Genomic DNA, 21,884 nt, shown 5'->3' on the forward strand with positions numbered 1-21,884 from the left:
TGACAGCAGAAGAAATACATTAGAGATTATAGAATATAGTTAAACTGAAAAATGCATCTGTAGCTAAATTAAAGTTAGTGGTTGTAGAGGTTTATGCAAAAGCCATCCCTTCTGTGAGAGCTGTGCAGTTATACTGTAACAAAGCTTATTTTCTATCCAGAGGCACAAAGTCTGGTACTCTAGGATACTTGTTTGAAACTGTTGCTTATCATTGTTGATATACAGCTCATTGTTATAATCTCAGACCATCTAAACTCGGGGAAGTGTCCCTGAAAAGAAAATGCACGTTCAGTCCCAAAGGGAAGTGGATAGAATCAAAGTTATAAATGAGGTATAAAACCCAGGTAATCATAACACTGATCCAGGAATATCAGTGTGGCTCATGCACATTGAGATTTGGATTATCTCGCCCAATCAGGTTTGAAAAGGAAAGAAAACAAACCCTAGAATAATGGTCAAGATTTTTCTCTTTTCTCTTCCCCCCCCCCCTTTTTCTTGTAAATTGCATTCACCCATGCCTTTTCCTCTATCTAAAGAAGCAGTCCTAATGGAGAGAGGGTAGTATCTAGGAAAAATTTTCCTCTGTGCCTCTTGATCATGGAAAAAAATGTTAAGCTTTTTCTATTAGATTAGAGTTGTAGAACATTTTTGTTTCGATTTTGGGGGAAGAGCACAGAATTTAAACAAAAGGTAAAAAATGTATGTCTGCTAAAAAAACCATCTTGGATATATATGTTATTTTATCTGACACCAATGTGCAGCCTCTCCAAATGAGTCTTCAAGGTCTGACAGTATTTACCTGGGTAGAAAAATAGTTCCTATATTGAAATGTAGCTAACAGTTTAGTAAAGATTCTGATGTCTGTTATAAAGTGAAACAGGAGTTCCATGACTATCAATCTACAGTGTATTCAACCATAGTATAGATTCTATCTACACCAATTGCATATCTCTTCATACACAGTCACTGATCTGTCTGGGCCACTGATCTTTATTAATCGAATGAGAGAATGCATACCTGCTAACCACAGACAATTTCAAGTACAGCCTTACTCTTACACACTCACTGTGTTTAAAACATATTTCTGAATTAATAATGGTTCAAATTTTCCTAGTTTGCCTGTACTAAGCCACAAATAACTATCTGTTTTTGGTATTTTGGAAGTTGTTACATGTCCAAGCATCAATTCCTTTACACTGGAACATGGAAGATGGAAAATAGTGAATGGTTCACATTATGAGTATAAAACAAAAGTAGTTTTCAGCTGTGATCCAGGATATTATGGTTTGGGACCAGCATCTATCGAGTGTCTAGCTAATGGCACCTGGAGCTGGAGAAATGAGCGGCCTTACTGCCAAAGTGAGTACATGTTGTATCTGCATCTACTGTACTTGAGATAAAAATATTTTATTTGGCTGAATTAGAAATTAACTAATTAAATATTGGAATGAGTTAATTAGAAAATATTTCCTGGCTGGAATTCCTGGGTATCTTAAAGGTTATTATTTACAAATACAATCCTAGATTTACTCACAAGAAAATATCTGTAAGCACACTTCTGTAATTTAGAGGTTCCTAAATCTATAAAGGTAGAAATAAGTATCAGCAAACATTTTCCTATGTATTTTTCTAGATCATTAATGTTGCATAGTTTAGTAAAATGGAAAAAAAATTGCATCCTGTCTGCACACTTGCTAAACAAAATTATCTTTCCTTTCAGCTGGTTACCATACAGTGTGAATACCCACATCATTCCTACCACTAGGTGGTATCCCGATAACCTGCAATAGCTACTTTAAAAAAAAAAAAAAAGTAATGAATATTTAGATAATGATAAAAAGTGAAATGTATGGCCATTGTTATGATCCCATCCTTCACCCCTGTGAAAAGCAGGTTTATTTATATATTTAAATCTAGACATGCAGTTTTCAGAATTGTGAGGGTTTGGGTATACTTCAAAGCCCCAAAATTCTTCCTCTTTGTGAAACACCACAGAATATACACTCTGAGAGAATGGGATATCACTGTGGTATTGGTGCATGTATCTAGTTTTTGTTTTCCTGCATACGTATATATAAATCCACACATTCCTAAAAAGCAGAATATTTGTAGATAAGCCAGATAAATATGGTTTAAAGTATATTTAGGATTTATTGAGAATGTATATTTGAAACTAATAAAAAAGAGACTGAAAAATACAATTCCAAAGATAGATTAATTCTACTGGAAATTAACCTCAATTTTGAGTTCTTTATAACCTATTGAAAATTTCATTAATATTTTAGAGAATTTTTAAAAGTGAATTACAATATCTCACATCTGCTAGTGTTAAACATATGGAGTATATGTGTGTATCTATATCTCTCTGTGTAAAGATAATTTTCATGCAATATATAGGTATTTGTAACCTTTTATTTGTTGAAAGACAAACATTTCACTATGTTCTAGTAATTTTTTAGCTTAAATTACACTAGGTTTGGGGTTTTAATAATAGTAAATTTATTTTTATGAATTCTTGAAAGTTATTAAAGAAAAAATATGATTTTGAATGAAAAGATACTTGGAATTCTAAATAAAAAGTAAGGAATTCCATTCGTGTTTTTCACTTATTATAACAACATAATTTCTGAATGCTAGTGCGATTAGAAGATAAAAATGACATTTTCCAAAGAAACATAAAGATTTTATTTTAAATGTCAACAATTGTGATACTCCAATATTAACAAAAAGTGGTTGATAAAAGAAAGGTAATTAAATAGTAATTAATAATGCTCCGAATGGTGTGGTTTTTTACCTTCCCAGAGACAATTTTAATTGGTTCTCTTCCCCAGCCCTGTCTCTCTTAAGTATTATTTCTACATTAATAATGGTCTCTGTATGCAGAGTTTTAAATCTATTTTTTCCACAGTGCAAAAGACTTCAATATGTTAAATTTATGATCTAGTTGACTGGCTGATAGATATTACTCATTGATACTGCATGTGGGTTTGTAATACTCAGCTGTGCATTTCTGTTTTATTTTGGTTTTGACATAAAGTTATCTCTTGTGGAGAACTTCCTACACCTCCAAATGGGAATAAGATTGGGACTCAAATCACCTATGGATCTACAGCTATATTTACTTGTGACTCAGGATATATGCTAGTTGGCTCTGCTGTGAGGGAATGTCTATCTTCTGGACTCTGGAGCGGAATTGAGACCAGATGTTTAGGTATGGAACCTACTGTCATGACTTGACTATTTTCTTCCTCTCTAGCAGACAAAAGTAAGCACAGTGAATCAGCTTGTCTCTTTCTTTTATCAGACTTTGAAGAGAGTTCTGCATTTTAAATATGTGTGTGACTGGATAGTTTGTCTTATAAAATTGTAACTGCGGACACCTTTCAACAGACTGAATCTCTTTTTCAACATCTTCCTCACACACAAAACTTTACTACTTCTCAGAAGAGATCAATTATTATTAAGTTCATATACTATAATGTTCAGTAACTAAACAGTTAAGACGATTTATTAAAACAACTATAGGAGTAGAAGTGAAAACAGTAATATGAAAGATACATTTTGTATGAGACTAATAAGGTTACAGCAAATTTTCAAATATCATAATTTGCATATCTTCAAAACTTTAATGATAGCAAATTATTGAAAACAGCTTGAATTGTTTTTCTTACAGAAATACAATGCAGCATACATCGTATCTAGCACACCAAAAATCATGTACAGCTTGTTAAAAAATAAAAGCTGGTGAGAGAGCATAATTGCTTTTCCAGCAACATTGCCTGCTGTGCTACATCACTATGTAGGAATGAGCTTTCTGGAAAGAGTCAGAGTAATTCCTTTCAATTCCTGTTTCTTCAACAAGTAATTTGAAACTTAAGATAGAGGGATGATTTCAGCTAATGGCAAATCAGAAGTCAGAAATTTTTATAAGAAGGTTGAGAAAGAAAATGGTTTTGGAAGATGCAGGAAAAAGAGGAAATTAAAGAAATGGATGAATGTGGGAGAAAAGAGATAATATGCAACAGGAAGATCTACAGACCAGCTATTGTGATGATCCAAGAAATACATTCAATGTATGAGAAAATTCTGGTGTTTGCTTTCAATGACTGAAAAATGTTAAGAAAAAAATTAGATTTCACTTTCTACTTCTAAAGCTTTTCTGCTTACAGCTGCATATTTTTAAACCATTTTTCTTAGCCTTTCCAGTTTTCCTACTGAAAAACTTAGTTATGCTTGTGCTCAAGTGGCTACCAGTGTATTTCTGGTTTAAGCATTGAAGATGTCCTTAAGAATACTCTTGGATGACATCAATGAAATCCTGCAGGATAAAATAATATCCTTTTCCAAGTATTTTAATTGAAATCAGCAATATAACCTAAAACTAGGTGCTGTTGAGCCTAATTAGATGTAAAAGAGAACTGGAACATAGGTAAGCTTTAAATCACAAAAAAATTGTTTACTAAAATCCAAAACAAAATGTATTATGACACAAATAACATTCCACAACATTGTGGACAATAGTGCATGATTTTAACAACATTCATAATAGTATCCAAACATGTTGACAGTTTTCACAGCCCTTTTTTGCCTTCTTTCTCCCCCTTCCCCCATTCCTGCTTCTTTTACTGCAAGGATATAGCTACTGAATCTCAGGAGACAATAGATGACAAAGAGAATTAGAACATTTAACAAAACTGCCCTCCATTCTGAATGTCACTTTTTTTTACCCCCTCCAGATTACCTAAATCACAATGTAGTACTGTGTGAGTAATCATATTAATGCAAAGATCTTGATTTGATCTCTTACTGAATCTAGTGGGAAATTGAGTTCTGGATGAGTATTCTTGTTCTCCTTAGCTAGCGAGTAGAAAATACACTCAGATTTAAGAAATAAACAAAACAAAAATCAGAGACCTCCTGAAGTAATTTTTCTGTGAATGTTTTAAAAACAAATAGATGTTTCACAAGATTGTATGGTAAAAATATGAAAAGAATTACTTCAGTCTTTAAAAATAAAATAACAGTCAAAGACAAAACCCATGACTGTCGTGTCTCCAAGATTCAGACTGCCTGTTACAATTTATTGTTCTTGGACTTTTTCTAGACTGAAAACATTAAATCAGTTTCTGAGGAAAAGTCTATAAATCCAGGAGAAAAATTCAGGAACATAGAATAGTTTTCTCTTGAATATCCTATTTATAAAAGAGAGATTGACAAATCTGTGTATTTCCTCGGAAAATATTTACATATTGTGTTAAGAAATTAATTTTTCTACTTATATGAAAACTTAACATATTTACATGTATTTATTTATTTACAACATTCATTTTATTTGTTTAATTTACTGACATAAGAAAAAATCATTAGAACATATATTTTAGTAACTACAAAAAAGTTTGAAAGGTTTTATATTTATGGGTTTTTTTAATGCCTGTAATCATCTATTTGTTAAACTGAGCATTTCTTAGGGCAGTAATATGTAAGGTCTACTTGGTTGACTCTCTTTCTGATTTTTTAGCTGATATGTTAATGATTAATATAAGTACCCTACATTTGCAAGGTTTCTCTAACACTGAGATTTCTGTTCCTCTTTTCATTCGCACTGTTTTTAGACTTTGTATTAACTCGAAGGAGAAGCAGTATCAGAAAAGTCATTACTTTCACAACTTTATGATTTGAGGATCAGGACCACTGTGTTGGTTGGGTTGGGTTTTTTTTGGTTACTATAGCTTGACAGGAGGAAATACACAGACATTTCTAGAAAACAGCACAATTTTTAAAGTGACTGTGGATAAAAGTTGATGTGGTAGAGATCAGTATGTGGTGAAATGAATTTTCTTGAGGTCATTTGTTGGTTTTTATTTATTTTGGTTACCATTTCAGAAAACCTTATTTAAAAACAGGTAGCAGAATAAAGTTTATTAAGTTAGAGTGAGCATTAAATGTCAGCATTTGTCCATACTCACCATAAGATAGTGTCAGGAATGTCTTTAACCTCTTCTCCTAAGAGAAAAAGTAAACCTCAAAGCCCGTGTCTTTGTCTTTATTAAAAAATAATCCAACAGAAAGGAGCAGAACATGAGACAAATAATTGGTTTTGAAATCTCTGTAATCTGTATTACATATGGTTCAGAGAATTTGCCTTGGAGAGTATCTGGTCTATTCGTCTGAGCTAAATGTTGTCAATACTCATATGGTTCTAGGTTGTCAAAAATACCTGTCAATAATTTTGATCACTTTGACTCCAAAAGGATATAGAACACTTGTTCTATGCACCTGAAGTCGAGCTTTTCAATGTGCTTCCTCTGAAAGGAAGATCATTTGCTCATAGCAAAACCTCTCATCCATTTAGAGTTACAAGGAGGATCTGAGCCAAAATGCTAACATAGGCAATACATATAACTTGTTAGCTGAGGTTAGCTGAGGAATTTTTACCCTTTTTGCTCAACGCTTTCTTATATTTTTCATTCATAAATACCAATTCCAATCATTAATGAAACAAACACAAAGAAAATATGATAAGATATGAGAAAAAAGTTATCCAATTTTTCTGTACAAAGCAATACTGTCAACAGGGAAAAAAGAGTAGGCCCCAGCTGGACCAGAGTACCTATGTAAGCTGACAGTGAAGACTATGTAGTCCATAAATCGATCAGTGATATAACTAAAAGATAATGTTGTAAAGGATGAAAAAAATTTTTCATAAGACTAGTTTATAAGATATGTGTACATTGGTGAATGAAAACACTGGTGGGGAGGTTAGATAATAACATTGGAAAGTATGAAAAGATATTAAATTTATGTATACAGTCAATCAAGTAAATCAGGAACTGAAATATATACATATTTCAATTATATACAATTTATGTATGTGGAAGAGAAAGAGCAATAAGGCTGGAAAGTTATATTTCATCTCTTTTATTTGAAAGGAAGGTTTGCACACTCAGAAATAACTGTACCTTTAAGTTTCTGTCAGGTAAGGACAAAGGAACTGTAGTATTTATATTTTCATTATCAGCTTTCAGCCACTGAAAGGCTTCTACAGCTGCGTATCCTCTGAAGTGTAGCCTTTTTACAACTATTTTCATCCTAAAAATTTTTGAAAGAACATACAAACAACTAAATTCTTCCTCTTCACAGTTTTTAAACATCTTTTGCACTCGTGGTATTTCAATTAAAAGAGAATCTGTATGTTTAGTGACGCTGAATTAACATATCCAGAGTTAGCCTTATGCTTCTCTTTATTCCTCACTATTACTGTGTAATAATAACAACTAGACATTCAAATGAGTTACATGATATTTCGTCTTTAAGGCATTATTCAGGAATTTTAAAAGATTTAAAAAAATGTCACTCTTCATCCTGAAAAATCTTAGTACAACTTAAAGAGTTGGCAAGGTGAAGATATTCTGACACTAACATTAGAAAGCCCTCAAACCCTGTTTTGCTCAGGGCTGTGCCAGTGTTGTCTCAATACTGTGATTTTCTACAGATGTTGTTTGTGAACAGCAAGATGCAAAAAAAAAAAAAAAAAAAAAAATCCTTATAAGTAATGCAAGTCCGTAGAAAAAGAAAAAAATTACAGCAAATAAATCTTCCCTCTTCAGCTCAGGTCATCCTGACAGTTAATTGATTTAGCTGAATTGTAACCTAAGTCCCTGTTTTCAGTAGTATATTGGTATGTAGATTTCTTTCACTACTATGCTCATGTTTGATATTACTGACACCTAAAATAACCATACACACATTTTTGGCATTTACTGTAAAGATTTTGTATTTATTTATTCCTGCCTTTGCATCTTAGCAAGTAACTTGCAGAAAAGAAAACTCATTTATAGCTATAGTTTCTAAAGTTATGGCACTAAATTATTATGCTCATTCTTCATTGTAGAGCTGAATTTCATGTCAAGTTAGGTAGTATATGTGGTGATCACATTATATTAATATTCTCTATTCCTACTTTTTGACTAATTTTGTTTCTTAATGATATTTCATGTAGTTATTCTTCTCAAGCTTTCCTAAACTGGAAGTTAAGGATGTTATAGTGCTTATTTCCCCCTCAAATCTGCTACTCAGTAAAACCTTCACTCGTAATATCTTTCTTTGCAGTATTCACTCATTACCTTCACAAAAGTGATATCTTTGATTCACTATTATAAATCACAGCTTACATTAAGATCTAGTGACCTCAACTGGATTCATAGAACTGCTGTATAGATCTTTTATACAGATACTGGATCCAGTTCTGTTCAATATCTTTATCAATGGCCTGGATAAAGGTATTGAATGCACCCTTTACAAGTTTGCAGATGACACTAAGCTGAGAGGAAGTATCGATCTGATTGAGGGTAGGGAGGCTCTCCAAAGACATTTGAACAGGCTGGTTTGATGGGCTGAGACCAGTCATGTGAGATTTAACAAGGCCAAATGCCGGGTCCTGCACTTGGGGCACAACAACCCTGTGCAGTGCTGGGGGGAGAGTGGCTGGAGAGCTGCCTGGTGGAGAAGGACCTGGGCGTGTTCATTGACAGCCGACTGAACATGAGCCAGCAGTGTGCCCAGGTGGCCAAGAAGGCCAATGGCATCTTGACTTGTATCAAAAACGGTGTGACCAGCAGGTCCAGGGAGGTGATTCTGCCCCTGAACTCAGCACTGGTGAGACTGCACCTTGAATTCCGTGTTTGGTTCTGAGCCTCTCGCTACAAGAAGGATGTTGAAGCTCTGGGGCGTGTCCAAAGAAGAGCAGCAAAGCTGGTGAAGGGGCTGGAGAACAAGGAACAGCTGAGAGAACTGGGATTGTTTAGCCTTGAGAAGACGAGGCTGAGGGGAGACCTTATTGCTCTCTACAACTACCTGAAAAGAGTATGTAGAGAGGAGGGAGCTGGCCTCTTCTCCCAAGTGTCATGGGACAAGACAAGGGAAACAGCCTGAAGCTCCATCAGGGCAGGTTCAGACTGCATATCAGGAAAAAGTTTTTCATGGAAAGGGTCATTGTGCACTGGAACAGGCTGCTCACGTGAAGGTATTTAAAAGATGGGTAGACAAGGTGCTCAGGGACATGGTTTAGTGGCAGATAGGAATGGTTGGACTCAATGATCCCAGAGGTCTTTTCCAACCTAGTGATTCTATGATTCTATGATATCAAAAAATATAGAGGTACACCCAGTCTTACAATACAGTACTAAAATAATGACATTGACAATGAACAAGGCTATCCTGAAAACAGTCTAGAATAGCCTAGTCAAAAATAATCTAAAATCCTAACCTGGCATGAAGTCAGCTATTCACTACTGGTGTGTTAGAATATTTCTCCCTCCTCTCAGTAACAGTAATTATGGCAATCTAATAGTTGCAAATTGGTGAACAGAGATTTGGCTTAATATTACTATTTTTATTTCTGCTTTTCTTCTATCCATAACCTTATTCTTAATGCAGTGTAGTAAATGTTCTGTTTGCGATGTGTTTGTATTTGTTAGTGTACCATGCAAGGGTGTGGGTTTTTTTTCTCACTCATTCATTTTGGTAAACATAAATCAGAAGTAAAATATTGATCTTACTGCTGGAACCACTTCATCTGTCACATATTTTCCACAAATCTTATATGATTGGTTTTTTATTTTTTGTTTTCAATAGCCTTCCAATGTGACTACAATAGTTTTATATTTGCTTGTATTTAGTCTTAGAATCAAAAAATCACTTTGGGGATAAAAAAAGTGATATTCTATTAGGTAACAGCAGTACTATATTAAGTCTTTTATCCATTATAAGAAAATATTCAATGGCTTATTGGAGGTTTAAGCAGGAGTGTAAATAGATAATAGAATCAATATTTCTTAAATTCTTTCTCATCTTTTTGAAAAATAAATCTCCTGGCAAACAAGCAAAATTTAAAAAAAAACAACTAACAGTAGACAACACAATCGCTCAGTATTCAAGCCTTTGTTTTTCCAGCAGTTCCCTTACTTTTTTTTTTTGTCAAGACCTTTCCTTTTACTTCCTTATATTTTTACATCCGTTTTCAGTTTTCTGCCATGGTTTTTCTGTTCAGCTTGTGGTTCACCAGGACGCCTAAGTCCCTTTCAGCAAAGCTTCTATGCAGCCACACAGTTCCTAACCTTTACTGGGCTCTTTAGTTATTGCTTCCCAGGTGCAGGACCTTTAACTTGTCTCTGTCAAACTTCATAAAGTTCTCACAAACTCACTCATCCAAGCCTGTCTAGGTCTCTCTGTAAGTTGGCTTTCTCTCCTGACATGTTCACTTCACCACCCAGTCTGGTGCCATCAGCAGACTTCTGATGGCACATTCAGTCCCAGCATCCAGATAATTTATGATGACGTTGAACAGCATGAGGCCCTGCATAGATTTCTGGTGGATCCCACTCGTGACAGGCTGCTAGACTGAGTAAAAACATTGATCACCATCCTCTGAGTGTAGCCAAATCCATCATCTCACAGTCCATCTACCCATTCTGCACCTTGTTGGTTTGTCCAGGAGAAGGCTGTGTAGAACACTGTCAGATTTTTTACTGAACTCCAGGTAAACAATATCCACTGCTCATCCGTTGCCTACAGAAGATGTCAAATAAATTCAAAAGAAATTATGAAAGAAAACAAGAAACTCAAAAGTCAAAAGAAGATGTCAAAGTGACAGTTTGGGAGGATCATAACAATGAGAGGAAGTAGGCTGAGAGGATGGGCATTTTAAGTGATTTTAAATTTTCTCAAGCTAGACAGAGGTATTAATGAAAGGCTTAGGAATGGTTTACAATAAAATTTCATCTGTTGCAGTTGTTTGTTTTTTGTGATGTCCACACATATTTGCATTGTTTCAGTTCTATTTCCTCTGCACAGGAAACAGAGCTTGACCTTTCCGGTAATGCACTCTGCTTCCACTCTTTTGCTGCAAAGCAAAGCTAAAATCTTGTTTAAGAACTAAACAAAATATTGTAATTAAATGCAAGTAGAAAATTATTTCCTTGAACACTGTCTCAATCACTGCAAACTCTGTTTGTTCTTCTGATAAAAACTGATTTTTTCCAACTCAGGTTTTGCTCCTCATCTACTTAGTCCTGTTTATCATCACAAATATGATAGGATAGGGAATTAGGCCCTTTTTAGCAGGTTCAAGAAAAGGAAAGCAGAGGAGTTTGGGTGGCTATTAGTTTGTTTTTTTTTTTTTTTGTTGAAGTACTAGCTGAAACAATCCTCATTTTTCTTGCTTACCCTACCTGTTTTTCTGCAGTGAGTTTTCTGCCACATGTCACAATCTCCATGAGGTCAACCAATCTCAGAGGATTTTCCATTACCACATTATTTGTTGAATCACAGGTTCCATTTTCTAGAGTTCATTAAGAAAAATGCTAACAAATGATACATGGTTCATTCTTTTTCCCAGCCTCTCTCTAGATTAAATATCTGTTTGTGACTTTTATACTGTAAATAAAATATTTCTCATATTTTGAAAATTTAGGGTAGAAAACTATGCCAGTACACAGGAAGGTTTTAGGTTCCAGGACATTTGGATGTAGTTGCGCTGACTACCTTTAGCCCAAGCATGTTAATCTCTTTGGGATTCTTGTAGGATAAATAGGAGAGAAAAGACAGAAGACTATCCAGAAAGTCAGATTGCAGCAATAAATTGTCCAAATTAATTTGTTTCCATTGTAAGAAGTCTGGTATTTGTAATGGATTATTTTTTTTAGATTTGTTTAAACACATAATAGTGTAATGTTAACTTTTTGAAGTTTAATCTTAACTGAAATAAAATTGAGGAAAATAAGACGGAGTTCTACAAGTAATAAAAAAGAGTTATTCATATTTTTTGAAAATAAATTTGACAATATATATGACATTTAATCTCTTTGCTACACTGTTGGGGTTTTTTTTGTAATTTTTCATATGTGTGCAGTCCTACCTATAAAAATACAATACGGCAGTTTTTTTGAAGGTAATGAAAATAAACTTTTTAATTAAGTCAATTAAAAAAATATTGAAAGATGTTTAGCTTTTCTTTGTTTTAATTAAGTATGTATATTTAAAATACCTCTGACATATTTACAGATAAATTTAGATTTGTTTTTCTTTATCTACTTTGAAAATTGTAGCTGGTCACTGTGGTATTCCAGATCTTATTGTCAATGGTCAAGTGATTGGAGAAAATTATGGATATAGAGACACTGTTGTATACCAGTGCAGTCCTGGTTTTCGGTTAATTGGTTCTTCTGTAAGAATATGTCAACAGGATCACAACTGGTCTGGTCAACTTCCATCCTGTGTGCGTAAGTAAGCATGGTAACACATAGTGAATTATGTTACAGGAATTTCTATGCCAGACTAGATGAGGAGAGACTTTGCAACTTAGTATTCATTAAAAATATATATATATATTTATTTACAGTAGATTCTTAAAAGTATCTGGACACCTGAAACCTGTGATTTATCTATCAGATGAAGTTTAATGTTGTCACTTATTTTTTGGCTACTAAATACTTATCATTTATATATGAATATGAAACTTCTTCAGAATGGGACTTAGACACCTGCTGCTCAAATTTGAAAATGGCTTTATGTCCACAGTGGCTTTTGAAATTATTTAAAGTAAATTTATTTCAACTGTAGTAATTAAAACCTTTGAATTGTTGTTTTTTCTGTTTTTTTTTTTTCTGGCATGAATATTGTGTTTTAATAATGAGGGTCCTTTTGTATGATAGTGTGTCAACAGAGCACATGAAATAACATTAAGCAATAACAGAAAATACTGTATGACTATGTTTCAATAATTCATGTTCAGTAATATCAGTGTATTGAAAGTGTGTCAGTTTGCCTCCAAATATTTTTTTGTACCGGAAACTATATAAATAATGAATCATAACATACAATGTTAATTCATTATCCTTACTGCTCAATCTTTACTTTGTCTGCATAGAACCAGATATACACAACACTACCATAATAACTGCATTTCTTAATTTTGGTTCTACTGTATCTAGTAATAGATCATTACTTGTTCCATTACATTTCGGATCAACACACTTTTGTGTAGGTAGCAAGGCAATTTAGACACTGTTAATCAAGAATTTCTAAATTAAAATGTTAGTATCAATGTTAGATCTAAAAAAACCACAAACCTCAAACCCTACTTGTTTTGGTTATACTAACAGAAGAGAAAATGGAGGTACTTTCTTCCTCTAGTGAAATGGAAAATGCTTGTTTGAATGCAGGAGGATGTGCAATACTGCACTTCAAAAAAAAGGACACAAGACTTGGTAAAAAAGTTAGACTTACAAAATGTTGCTATAAACAGCAGCTGTCTCTAACTCTGTGATAGATATTTGGGAGCAGGTCTATTCCATATCAAAGGTTCAAATTAAGTATAGGAAAACAGTCTTGCATTTCTTTCTTTATTTAACATAGTTGTTTTAATTGAAATGTTGAGAGCACGTGTTTGAATTAAAAAATTCTGATCTTTCTACTTTTGAATTCACCATTCTTCTTGCTTATACAGTGGGCATGCGTATTGTTTAAAATATTATGGATATTCCATATTTCTGTTTTCACAGGAGTAATTTTTTATTGTTATTATATGTAGATTAAAAAACACCTCTGAGGGCTGAATGCATATCCTTGCCAGATAGTTTTACAAATGTTAGCAGTTTAGTGTACAATTCCAATTACTCTTTTGGGGAAAAAAAAAACCAGTTATCTATACAAAAATTTCTGATATCAGTAACATAAAGATAATATATTTAATTGAAAGAACTTACTGAGTGATATTAATAGAACATACAGAATTCAATTTAACTGTCATTCATAGAGTATACTGTGACTTTATTCTAGTTCTTAAGGACCTTTTGTGTTACAAAAAAATTATTTTAGTTAGATTTTATCAGAGAGGTTTTTTGTTAGAGTCATCATGATAAGCCTGTACTACACAGAGAGACCATATGTTTGTCAGACCTAAAGAAATTAATTTAGAAAAATAATGAGATTTCTAATTTCACAAGAATTTTAGAATTATTGAATTTATAGTGTGATTTTTTTCATTATAAATTACTGATGAACATTTTATTTATCAACTGCTGGAGTTTGGTAAAACAGCAGAAAATATTTGTACCTTTTTTTCATTATTTTGGGAAACATTATTTGTGTTTTATTCTCCTTGCTATTTTTGCATCTGGTCTCTGTAGGCACTGAAAAGAAATTTTACCTTCTGTAGTCAGTTTTGTATAAATAGAAGAAAATTTTCACAGTACCCATAGGTTTCATATATCCAGTCATGAATTTATAGATTCACTAAGTACTTTGGCCTCAAATAGAGTGACACGATACTAAGATATATTTCTCAGAATTAATACCTGAGCAACTAATGCACTGAAATATTTCCTTTCAAGTTCAGGTACACGTAATGAAAATCCAGTGCTTGCTTGATTCTTCACAAAAGCTTTCTTCATTTGTCTTGATTACTACATGGCAAATTCTATTTTCTTTATTTAAATATTTAAATAAGTCCTTAAACATCTACTAAAAAATGTTGTAGTTCTGATTCAGTTGAGTGAAATATGTATCTTTCATGGAAAGTACACAGCATCTTATAATACCAAAACTTTAACTATTGGAAATGATTATCTATTATATCATGATTAATGAAAAGTGATAACAGCACACTCTGTTTTTTGTTTCTTTGTTTTGTGCTATACTAGCTGTTAGTTGTGGTCACCCTGGTAGTCCAATTTATGGGAGAACAAGTGGAAATGGTTTCAACTTCAATGATGTTGTGACATTCTCATGCAATACTGGGTATGTTATGCAAGGACCAACCAAAGCACAGTGTCAGGCTAATAGACAGTGGAGCCATCCACCTCCGATATGCAAGGGTAAGAATGCAAAGATTTACACATTCCAAACTTTGTTGGAAAATTAGGGTTGAAAAATAAACTGGAGGTAAAATAATGTTGTGATGTGTTTACTTGGCCAGAGGAGTCTATTGCATGGAATCTGTTAAAATGTCCATGACCCTCAAAATAACTATTATATTCCCCTCAACAGATGGCTGCAAGTGGTACAAACAAAACAAAAATCAGTCTTAAGTAACATTTTCAAACATATGAATTCTGAAGACATTGAGGACTCAAAAAATCCATCAGTATTCTCAACCATCAAAGTATATCCCTCTTTTTAAAAACATATGTCCGTTTGCTGGGATATTTCCCTGTCCTAGCAGAATCACGACAGTCTTACCGAATGGATCACATGCCCTTTAGCTCAAAACATTTGCCTCAAAGGTACCCCATTATCAAAATGTTAGTGTAGGAACATAAGTATATTTGCATGGGTGTGTGGGTTAGACCAAAGGCACATCTAGCTGCATGATCTGTTTCTAGCTGTGGTCAATAGTTTATTCAAGGCAAAAGTATAATTGAACCTATTGAATATATTGGTATGTCCAGTTACTTTTAGTGGCAAATACTTTTACAGCATCATTGTACTTCACAAAGAAACATTTCCTTTTATTTGTTCTGAGTTTAGCATCTACTGGTTTCATATAATCTCCCTAACTCAGTATCATTTTATATAAAATCAAGGTGTATAAAATGAAGGTAGCAACACATAGGAAATTTCTCATATGAAGGACAGGAGACCATTTAAAAACCATTTCAGTAGACTGTATTTGTATGACTCTGAAGTCTATGCTCTTTTTCTTTTTAGTGGTCAATTGTTCTGATCCTGGAATACCAGCAAATTCTATAAGAGAAAGTAAAATTGAACATGGAAATTTCACATATGGCACAGTGGTATTTTATGACTGTAATCCTGGATATTTTTTATTTGGCTCTTCAGTTTTAATTTGTCAACCAAATGGCCACTGGGACAAACCTCTACCTGAATGCATTAGTAAGTAGATAATGAGTATGCTTCCACAAAGAATTTGGACTAGACTGAGTATTATTTTGCACATCATTTCCAACAGTCTCATGACAGCAATTAGAATTATCATATTTATATACATTTGTGTATGTGCAGTAATGACGGAAAGTCTCAGTAGCAGCTGAAGTAGTGCAGTTATATTTTTATTGTGTGTAGTAAATAACATGGAAACATTGGGAAATGCAGTAACTGAAACAAACATCTCTGAGTGCTTCAGCCAATGATCCCTTCTGGGTGGGACGGAAGGTCAAAACATATCAATTGAATTTGCCAGTTTGCGGCCTCCACTGGCCACAAAGCTGTGATGAAACTGAAACTTAAAAAATATAGTATTCTGTTATAGGCTTATGTCACTATAGCATTTTCAGGACTTCTCTGTACAACAGCAAGGTCAGACTACCTCTGAAGACAGTAAGCAAATAATAGCGGCACTGTAAATCACAAAAAATGTCCCCTTGATCATGTCCTCATCTTACCATTCTACTATGATGTACCTGAACATCATAGTCTTATGCAACCTATTCACTAAGGCAAGTGGATCAGTGCAAGGAGGTTGGTTTTTCTCCTGGTTTGTCATGAACAACTTTCTGACTGTAATGCAGATATAGCCACAGATGTTTCACTGATTTAAAATTGTCTGGGACAGTTGTTTTATCCAGTTCTCTACAAGTCTATGAAAAAGGTGTTGTTTAGGATGAAATATTTTGTTAGGGTGCAAATTTCTCTCAGAGATAGGTTGAAAGGTATATTTTCTAGAGACTAAAGCGAAAACAGGATAAGGGCTCCTTGTGCAGGAATCATGGATCAATATATGTACTATTGTAGATATTAGTTCTCAGGTTTGCCTTTATTAGCCTTCCTTAATTGAGGTTTCTGCAGTTCTGCTATTCGCTGAAAAAAAAAATAATAAAAGTAATCTGAAACAGTATTTCTTATTACTATTGAAACCTTTAGTTCAGAAACTTTTCCCTTTCTTTGAAGGGATAAATAGCTTGATTGCAAGTCACAGTTAAAATGATAACAAAGAGTTTAAGAGATTTACACTAAATTTTACGGTAACGTTACCATTCAGAAGGATAAATGTAATTTAATAGTAACTTATCTCCAAAGAGAAAGAAATTCTGAGGTAAAGGTAGAAAGATTTCTTCTTTCTACTTTTGTATTTTTATCTCTTAGCCTTCTTCGAGAATTATCAGAAGTAATTTAATAATGCAGATTTTGCTTTTCTTCTAAGCTAACCTTTGAGAGTAAGGATGCTATATGTACTTTTGAAAGGATATTCTCAGCTCCATTTGTGTCATTTATGTAGAGTCAATGAATTCTAACCTAGGCACTCTCTATGATATTTTTTAATCATAAATCTTACAAAAACTTATTCTGATGTAGCTTCTGAACATTTTTTATAGAGCATTTCAGCTTTTGAAGTGTTTTGCAATTTTTTTTTTTCCCTTTTGGACATATACAGGGCAGTCATTTAGTAGTCTGCACGTTTTTTCCACTGTAAAAGCAATGGAGAAGAAGTGGAAAGCTTGCTGGATGTTTTTGTTTGACCTAGGTTGGATTGTTTTTTGACCCAACTGAATTTCAATCTCTTGCTGAGTAGTCTCAAAGAACTTACCTTTTGTTGAACTATAGCTAGAGTAATGAAGAAGAGACCCAGTTACAAAGGAAAAGTTGTTCACCTGTAAAATCACTCAAATCCTTTGAAATGTGTTGTAGCTAGAGTGCTTCTAACTACTATAAATACTGTAAGAAGCAGAATTCAGCATTGGCCTTGACCATAATGCCTTTCCAAATCTTCCTTTGAATTAAAAGTTTGCTGATGATACAACAAAACTGGAAGGAGTGGCTCGTATACCAGAAGGCTGTGCTGCCATTCAGTGAGTTCTTAACAGGCAAGAAAGCTGAAGGGAGAAGAACCTAATGAGTTTAACAAAGGCAGGTGCAGAGTCCTGTACCTAGGGATCAAAAACCTCTCAAACCAGGACAGGATAGATGTTGACCTGCTGGAAAGCAGCTCTGCAGAGAAGGACCTGGAAGTCCTAGTGAATGTGGCCTCGTGGCCAGAAAATTCAGCAGTGCCCTGGAGTGCATCAAGAAGAGCGTGGCAAGCAGGTCAACGGAGATTATCCTGCCTGTCTACTCTGCCCTAGTGAGGCCCCATCTTGAGTACAATATCCAGTTCTGGGCTCCTCAGTTCAAGAAAGACAAGGAACTACTAGAGAGAGTCCACCAGATCCCTGCAAAGTTGATTAGGAGATAAGAGCATCTCTTATGAAGAGAGTGAGAGACTCATATCTGTTTAGCTTGGAGAAGACTGAGAAAAGATCTTATAAATACTTATAAATACCTAAAGGGTAGGTGTCAGGAGGATGGGGCCAGACTCTTCTCAATGGCTTCCAGCAACAAGACAAAGGACAACAGGCATAAACTGTAACACAGGAAATTCCATCAGGACATGAGGAAAAACTTTACTGTGAGGGTGACAGAGCATTGGAACAGGCTGCCTAGAAAGGTTGTGGAATCTCCTTCTCTGAAGATATTAAAAATCAACCTGGACGTGTTCCGGTACAACCTGATCTAAGTAAACCTGTTTTAGCAAAGGGGTTGAACTAGATGATCTACAGAGGTCCCTTCCAATCCCCTACCATTCTGTGGTTTTGTGATTCTGCAAAGACTTTCAGGGGTACCTGCTACTTCGGTCCCTTTTGCCAGTAAACTACTTAAATTTAAAATGTACTCAAAATGGAAAACATTATATCTCAAAGAATTCCAGTGACTGTGTCAGTTTTTTTGTACTGCAGTGTCTTCTCAATTGACTTCTGATAGACATGCTCTGATCTGTTAATTCTATGCTACTGAGCAAAGATAAACAGACATTTGTAAGATACTTATATCCCTAAATATTTTGCGGAGTTGTCAGGAAGGTTCTGCACTTTGTTGGACTGCTAATAGAACATATGTCATTGAACACAGATCAGTATATATATGAATGTAAAATTCTAAGACTGAAAACAATCGTTAGGGGAAGATGAATCATCACACATCACTTTGGTCATATGTTTTATTGTATAACCACTGTACTGTTGTATGTATCTGAAGTGCTAGAGTATTGAATACATCCTCAACTCTTACCAGGCTTCTGATCTGGCTTCTTTTTATTGAGAAAATCCTGCTGAAAATGTTATGATATCGAAGATGATGAACAATTGATAAAATCTACCTTTTTATGATTTAGCATGTTGATCTACTGTCCTGGTATATACAGCTGTTATTTGTGGGTTTCATAATGCATAAATACAGATAACTTTGGCCAAGATATGCCACATAACATGGGCAGGTGTAAGATAAAAATGAAATCCAACACGCAAGGCTCTATTAATTCTGTGAAAAGAGTGAATTTGGTTTATGAATTTTAACTGTGCATTTTCGTGACATATTTAGTTGCTTCAAATTCACTCCTTGCTTTGAATTCTTAAAAGTTTTCTCTATATTAGTTTCACATGTGATGGCACATCTTTTGTACGATTTCATTTTAAAAAGCAGACTATCTATTTATTTTCAATATAAAACTTTCTTTCCATTATATACATTGTACATGTAGATAACGTTCCCCATAATAATGCATAGGAACTTCTGTCACTTTGCTTTATCTTACAGAGTAGCCAGTTTCCTGTTATCTAGCCAAGGTAACTTCACTGTTACTTTATAGAACTTTCTAATGGATAGGAGGCTGCTGAAATTCTTTCAATGGTGCTACTCCGATTTTAGATCAGGTTTCTATCATTTAGCCTGTTTTATTTTATTCCTGAAGAAAATGGTCACTCTTGATCATTTATAGGAAAAGCCTTTTATCATAATTTTCTGTATAAGAGGCAATTAAAGGACAAAAAGTATCATAGTAATTCTTCCTATCTTCTTTCATGAGTTATTGTACTTCATGATATTTGAGGCAGTTAGCAAAGTTAGGTGTGTATAAGCTGACTGTTGGATGACCTTATGCGCAATCTGGAAGTGGAAATCACAAAAATATCAAAATTAAGAGCACTGATCACAATATGGAAAAAACTAACAATTATTGCTCAAAGTTTACTAAACAAACAATTAATAGGAAGTTTATCCATGACCACTTTTAAGACTGAGATCCAGAAATTGCCTCTAATCCCTATGCAGTTAACATCAATGGGTGATGTCTACTACTATAGTAAAAACATGTAAACAAATATTTTATTTATGCAATATGATATTTTAAGTAACCAAATCCATGAATATGAATTCAGTATATTAGCATTAACATTAACAGTAAAATTTAGCAAAAATATTCATGTTTATAAACATATTAGAATTCATGACTGATTATTTGGACGAAAGATGAAGGTCTGCATATTCTCTAGCTCAGCAGTGACATTGGCAGATATTGTTTTCCTGCATTTTTTCTCTGGAGAGTACATGCATGTACTATTTGTGTGTGCGTTATGAAAATGTTAATTACAAACTGGTTGATCAGTGATAATAACATTTTTTTATCTCCAATAATTATGCATTGTAGTGATTGACTGTGGCCATCCTGGTGTTCCTCCTAACGCGGTCCTGTCTGGAGATAAATATACGTTTGGGTCTACTGTTCACTATACCTGCACAGGTAGAAGATCACTGTTAGGGCAGTCATCTCGTACATGTCAGTTAAATGGACACTGGAGTGGATCTCTTCCTCATTGCTCAGGTAACATTTTTCAATTAATGAGTGTGCCCTGAACCCATTTTGAACTTACTTGCATTCATTAGAAGGCCATTTTAAAACTGGGAAAAGAATATATAAAACTGAAGTAGTGTAAAAAACAGTAAACCCAAAAAAAGTAAAAGCTATTAGCAAGACAACAATTTGGGAGGAGTTTGCTTTCCCATTGACATTTAATATGAATAGGAGGTTGCACATTCAACAGAAAGTTGAATGAACTTGTTTGGTTCAAAACTATTTTCTATGTGACTTTTGGAAAGAGTGTTAATTTCCACAGGACAACCTTGCACCATTGGTGCTTCAAGATGGTTAGATTGTTTTTTTGTAAAACTTGCAAACTATCTACTGATTTGAACACATCACAGGTATATCTTAATTGCTTAACACATCCATCTTTATAGATGTGACAGGATTAGTCATGTTACCAGTTATAGTTCTCAATATATATTGGGGGAAGTTCTTTCTTATCATCCTCGTGTTTCCATTACATAGTTTAAATAAAGCAAGGGTTTGGACGTTATTCAGAGTACTTAAATATCTCCAAAGGCAGAAAATAGGAAGAAAAAAAGTGACACATTTTTTCTGGGTTACAGCCAAAACAAGAGGTGAAAAATAACTGATATGCAAGTCTAACAGTACTCCTATAGATTCACGCTGAAAATCGAAGGTTCTTTAAAACATTAGTAAATCATAGACTCATAGGATTGTTTGGTTCAGAAGGGACTTCCAAAGATCATCTAGCCCCACCCCCCCGGACTACTTCAACTAGATCAGATTGCTCAGAGCTCCATGCATCCTGATACGGCATCCGCAACTTCTTTGGGCAACCTGTTCCAGTGTCTTACGAAGCTCATGTTAAAAATTGTGTTCCTTCTGTCTAATCATAACCTACCTTCTTTCAATGTAAAGCCACTACCCCACTTTCTGTCACTACAGGCCTTGATAAAAAGTCTCTCTGCATCTTTCTTCTATGTTTTATATATTGAAAGGCCACAATAAGGTCTTCTGACATCCTTCCCTTCTCCAGGATGAATAGCCTCAACTCTTTCAGCTTTTTTGCGTAAGAGAGTTGTTCCATGCATCTAATAATTTTTGTGGCCCTCCTCTTGACCTGTTCCAACAGTTCCACGTCCTTCTTGTACTGGGGCATCCAGAAATAGATACAATACTCCAGGTGGGGTCTCACATATTCCAGTTTTTCATACTGCCTTCATCTCTTAGC

At 34.3% G+C, this 21,884-nt stretch overlaps 1 protein-coding gene across 3 annotated transcripts in view; it reads left to right on the forward strand.

Moving 5' to 3' along the window:
• CSMD3 (CUB and Sushi multiple domains 3) overlaps positions 1 to 21,884 on the forward strand; it is a 610,540-nt gene that overhangs the window by 543,614 nt on the left and 45,042 nt on the right. For all 3 annotated transcript variants that reach the window (XM_054060149.1, XM_054060147.1, XM_054060148.1), the window contains 6 exons: positions 1,165 to 1,359; positions 3,038 to 3,211; positions 12,105 to 12,278; positions 14,700 to 14,873; positions 15,706 to 15,891; positions 20,474 to 20,647. In XM_054060149.1, coding sequence (XP_053916124.1) covers positions 1,165 to 1,359; positions 3,038 to 3,211; positions 12,105 to 12,278; positions 14,700 to 14,873; positions 15,706 to 15,891; positions 20,474 to 20,647 — 1,077 coding nt within the window. The remainder of the gene's footprint in view (positions 1 to 1,164; positions 1,360 to 3,037; positions 3,212 to 12,104; positions 12,279 to 14,699; positions 14,874 to 15,705; positions 15,892 to 20,473; positions 20,648 to 21,884) is intronic.

The sequence above is a fragment of the Cuculus canorus genome, chromosome 2, assembly GCF_017976375.1.
Source record: "Cuculus canorus isolate bCucCan1 chromosome 2, bCucCan1.pri, whole genome shotgun sequence".
In the NCBI taxonomy this organism is placed as follows: Eukaryota; Metazoa; Chordata; class Aves; order Cuculiformes; family Cuculidae; genus Cuculus; species Cuculus canorus.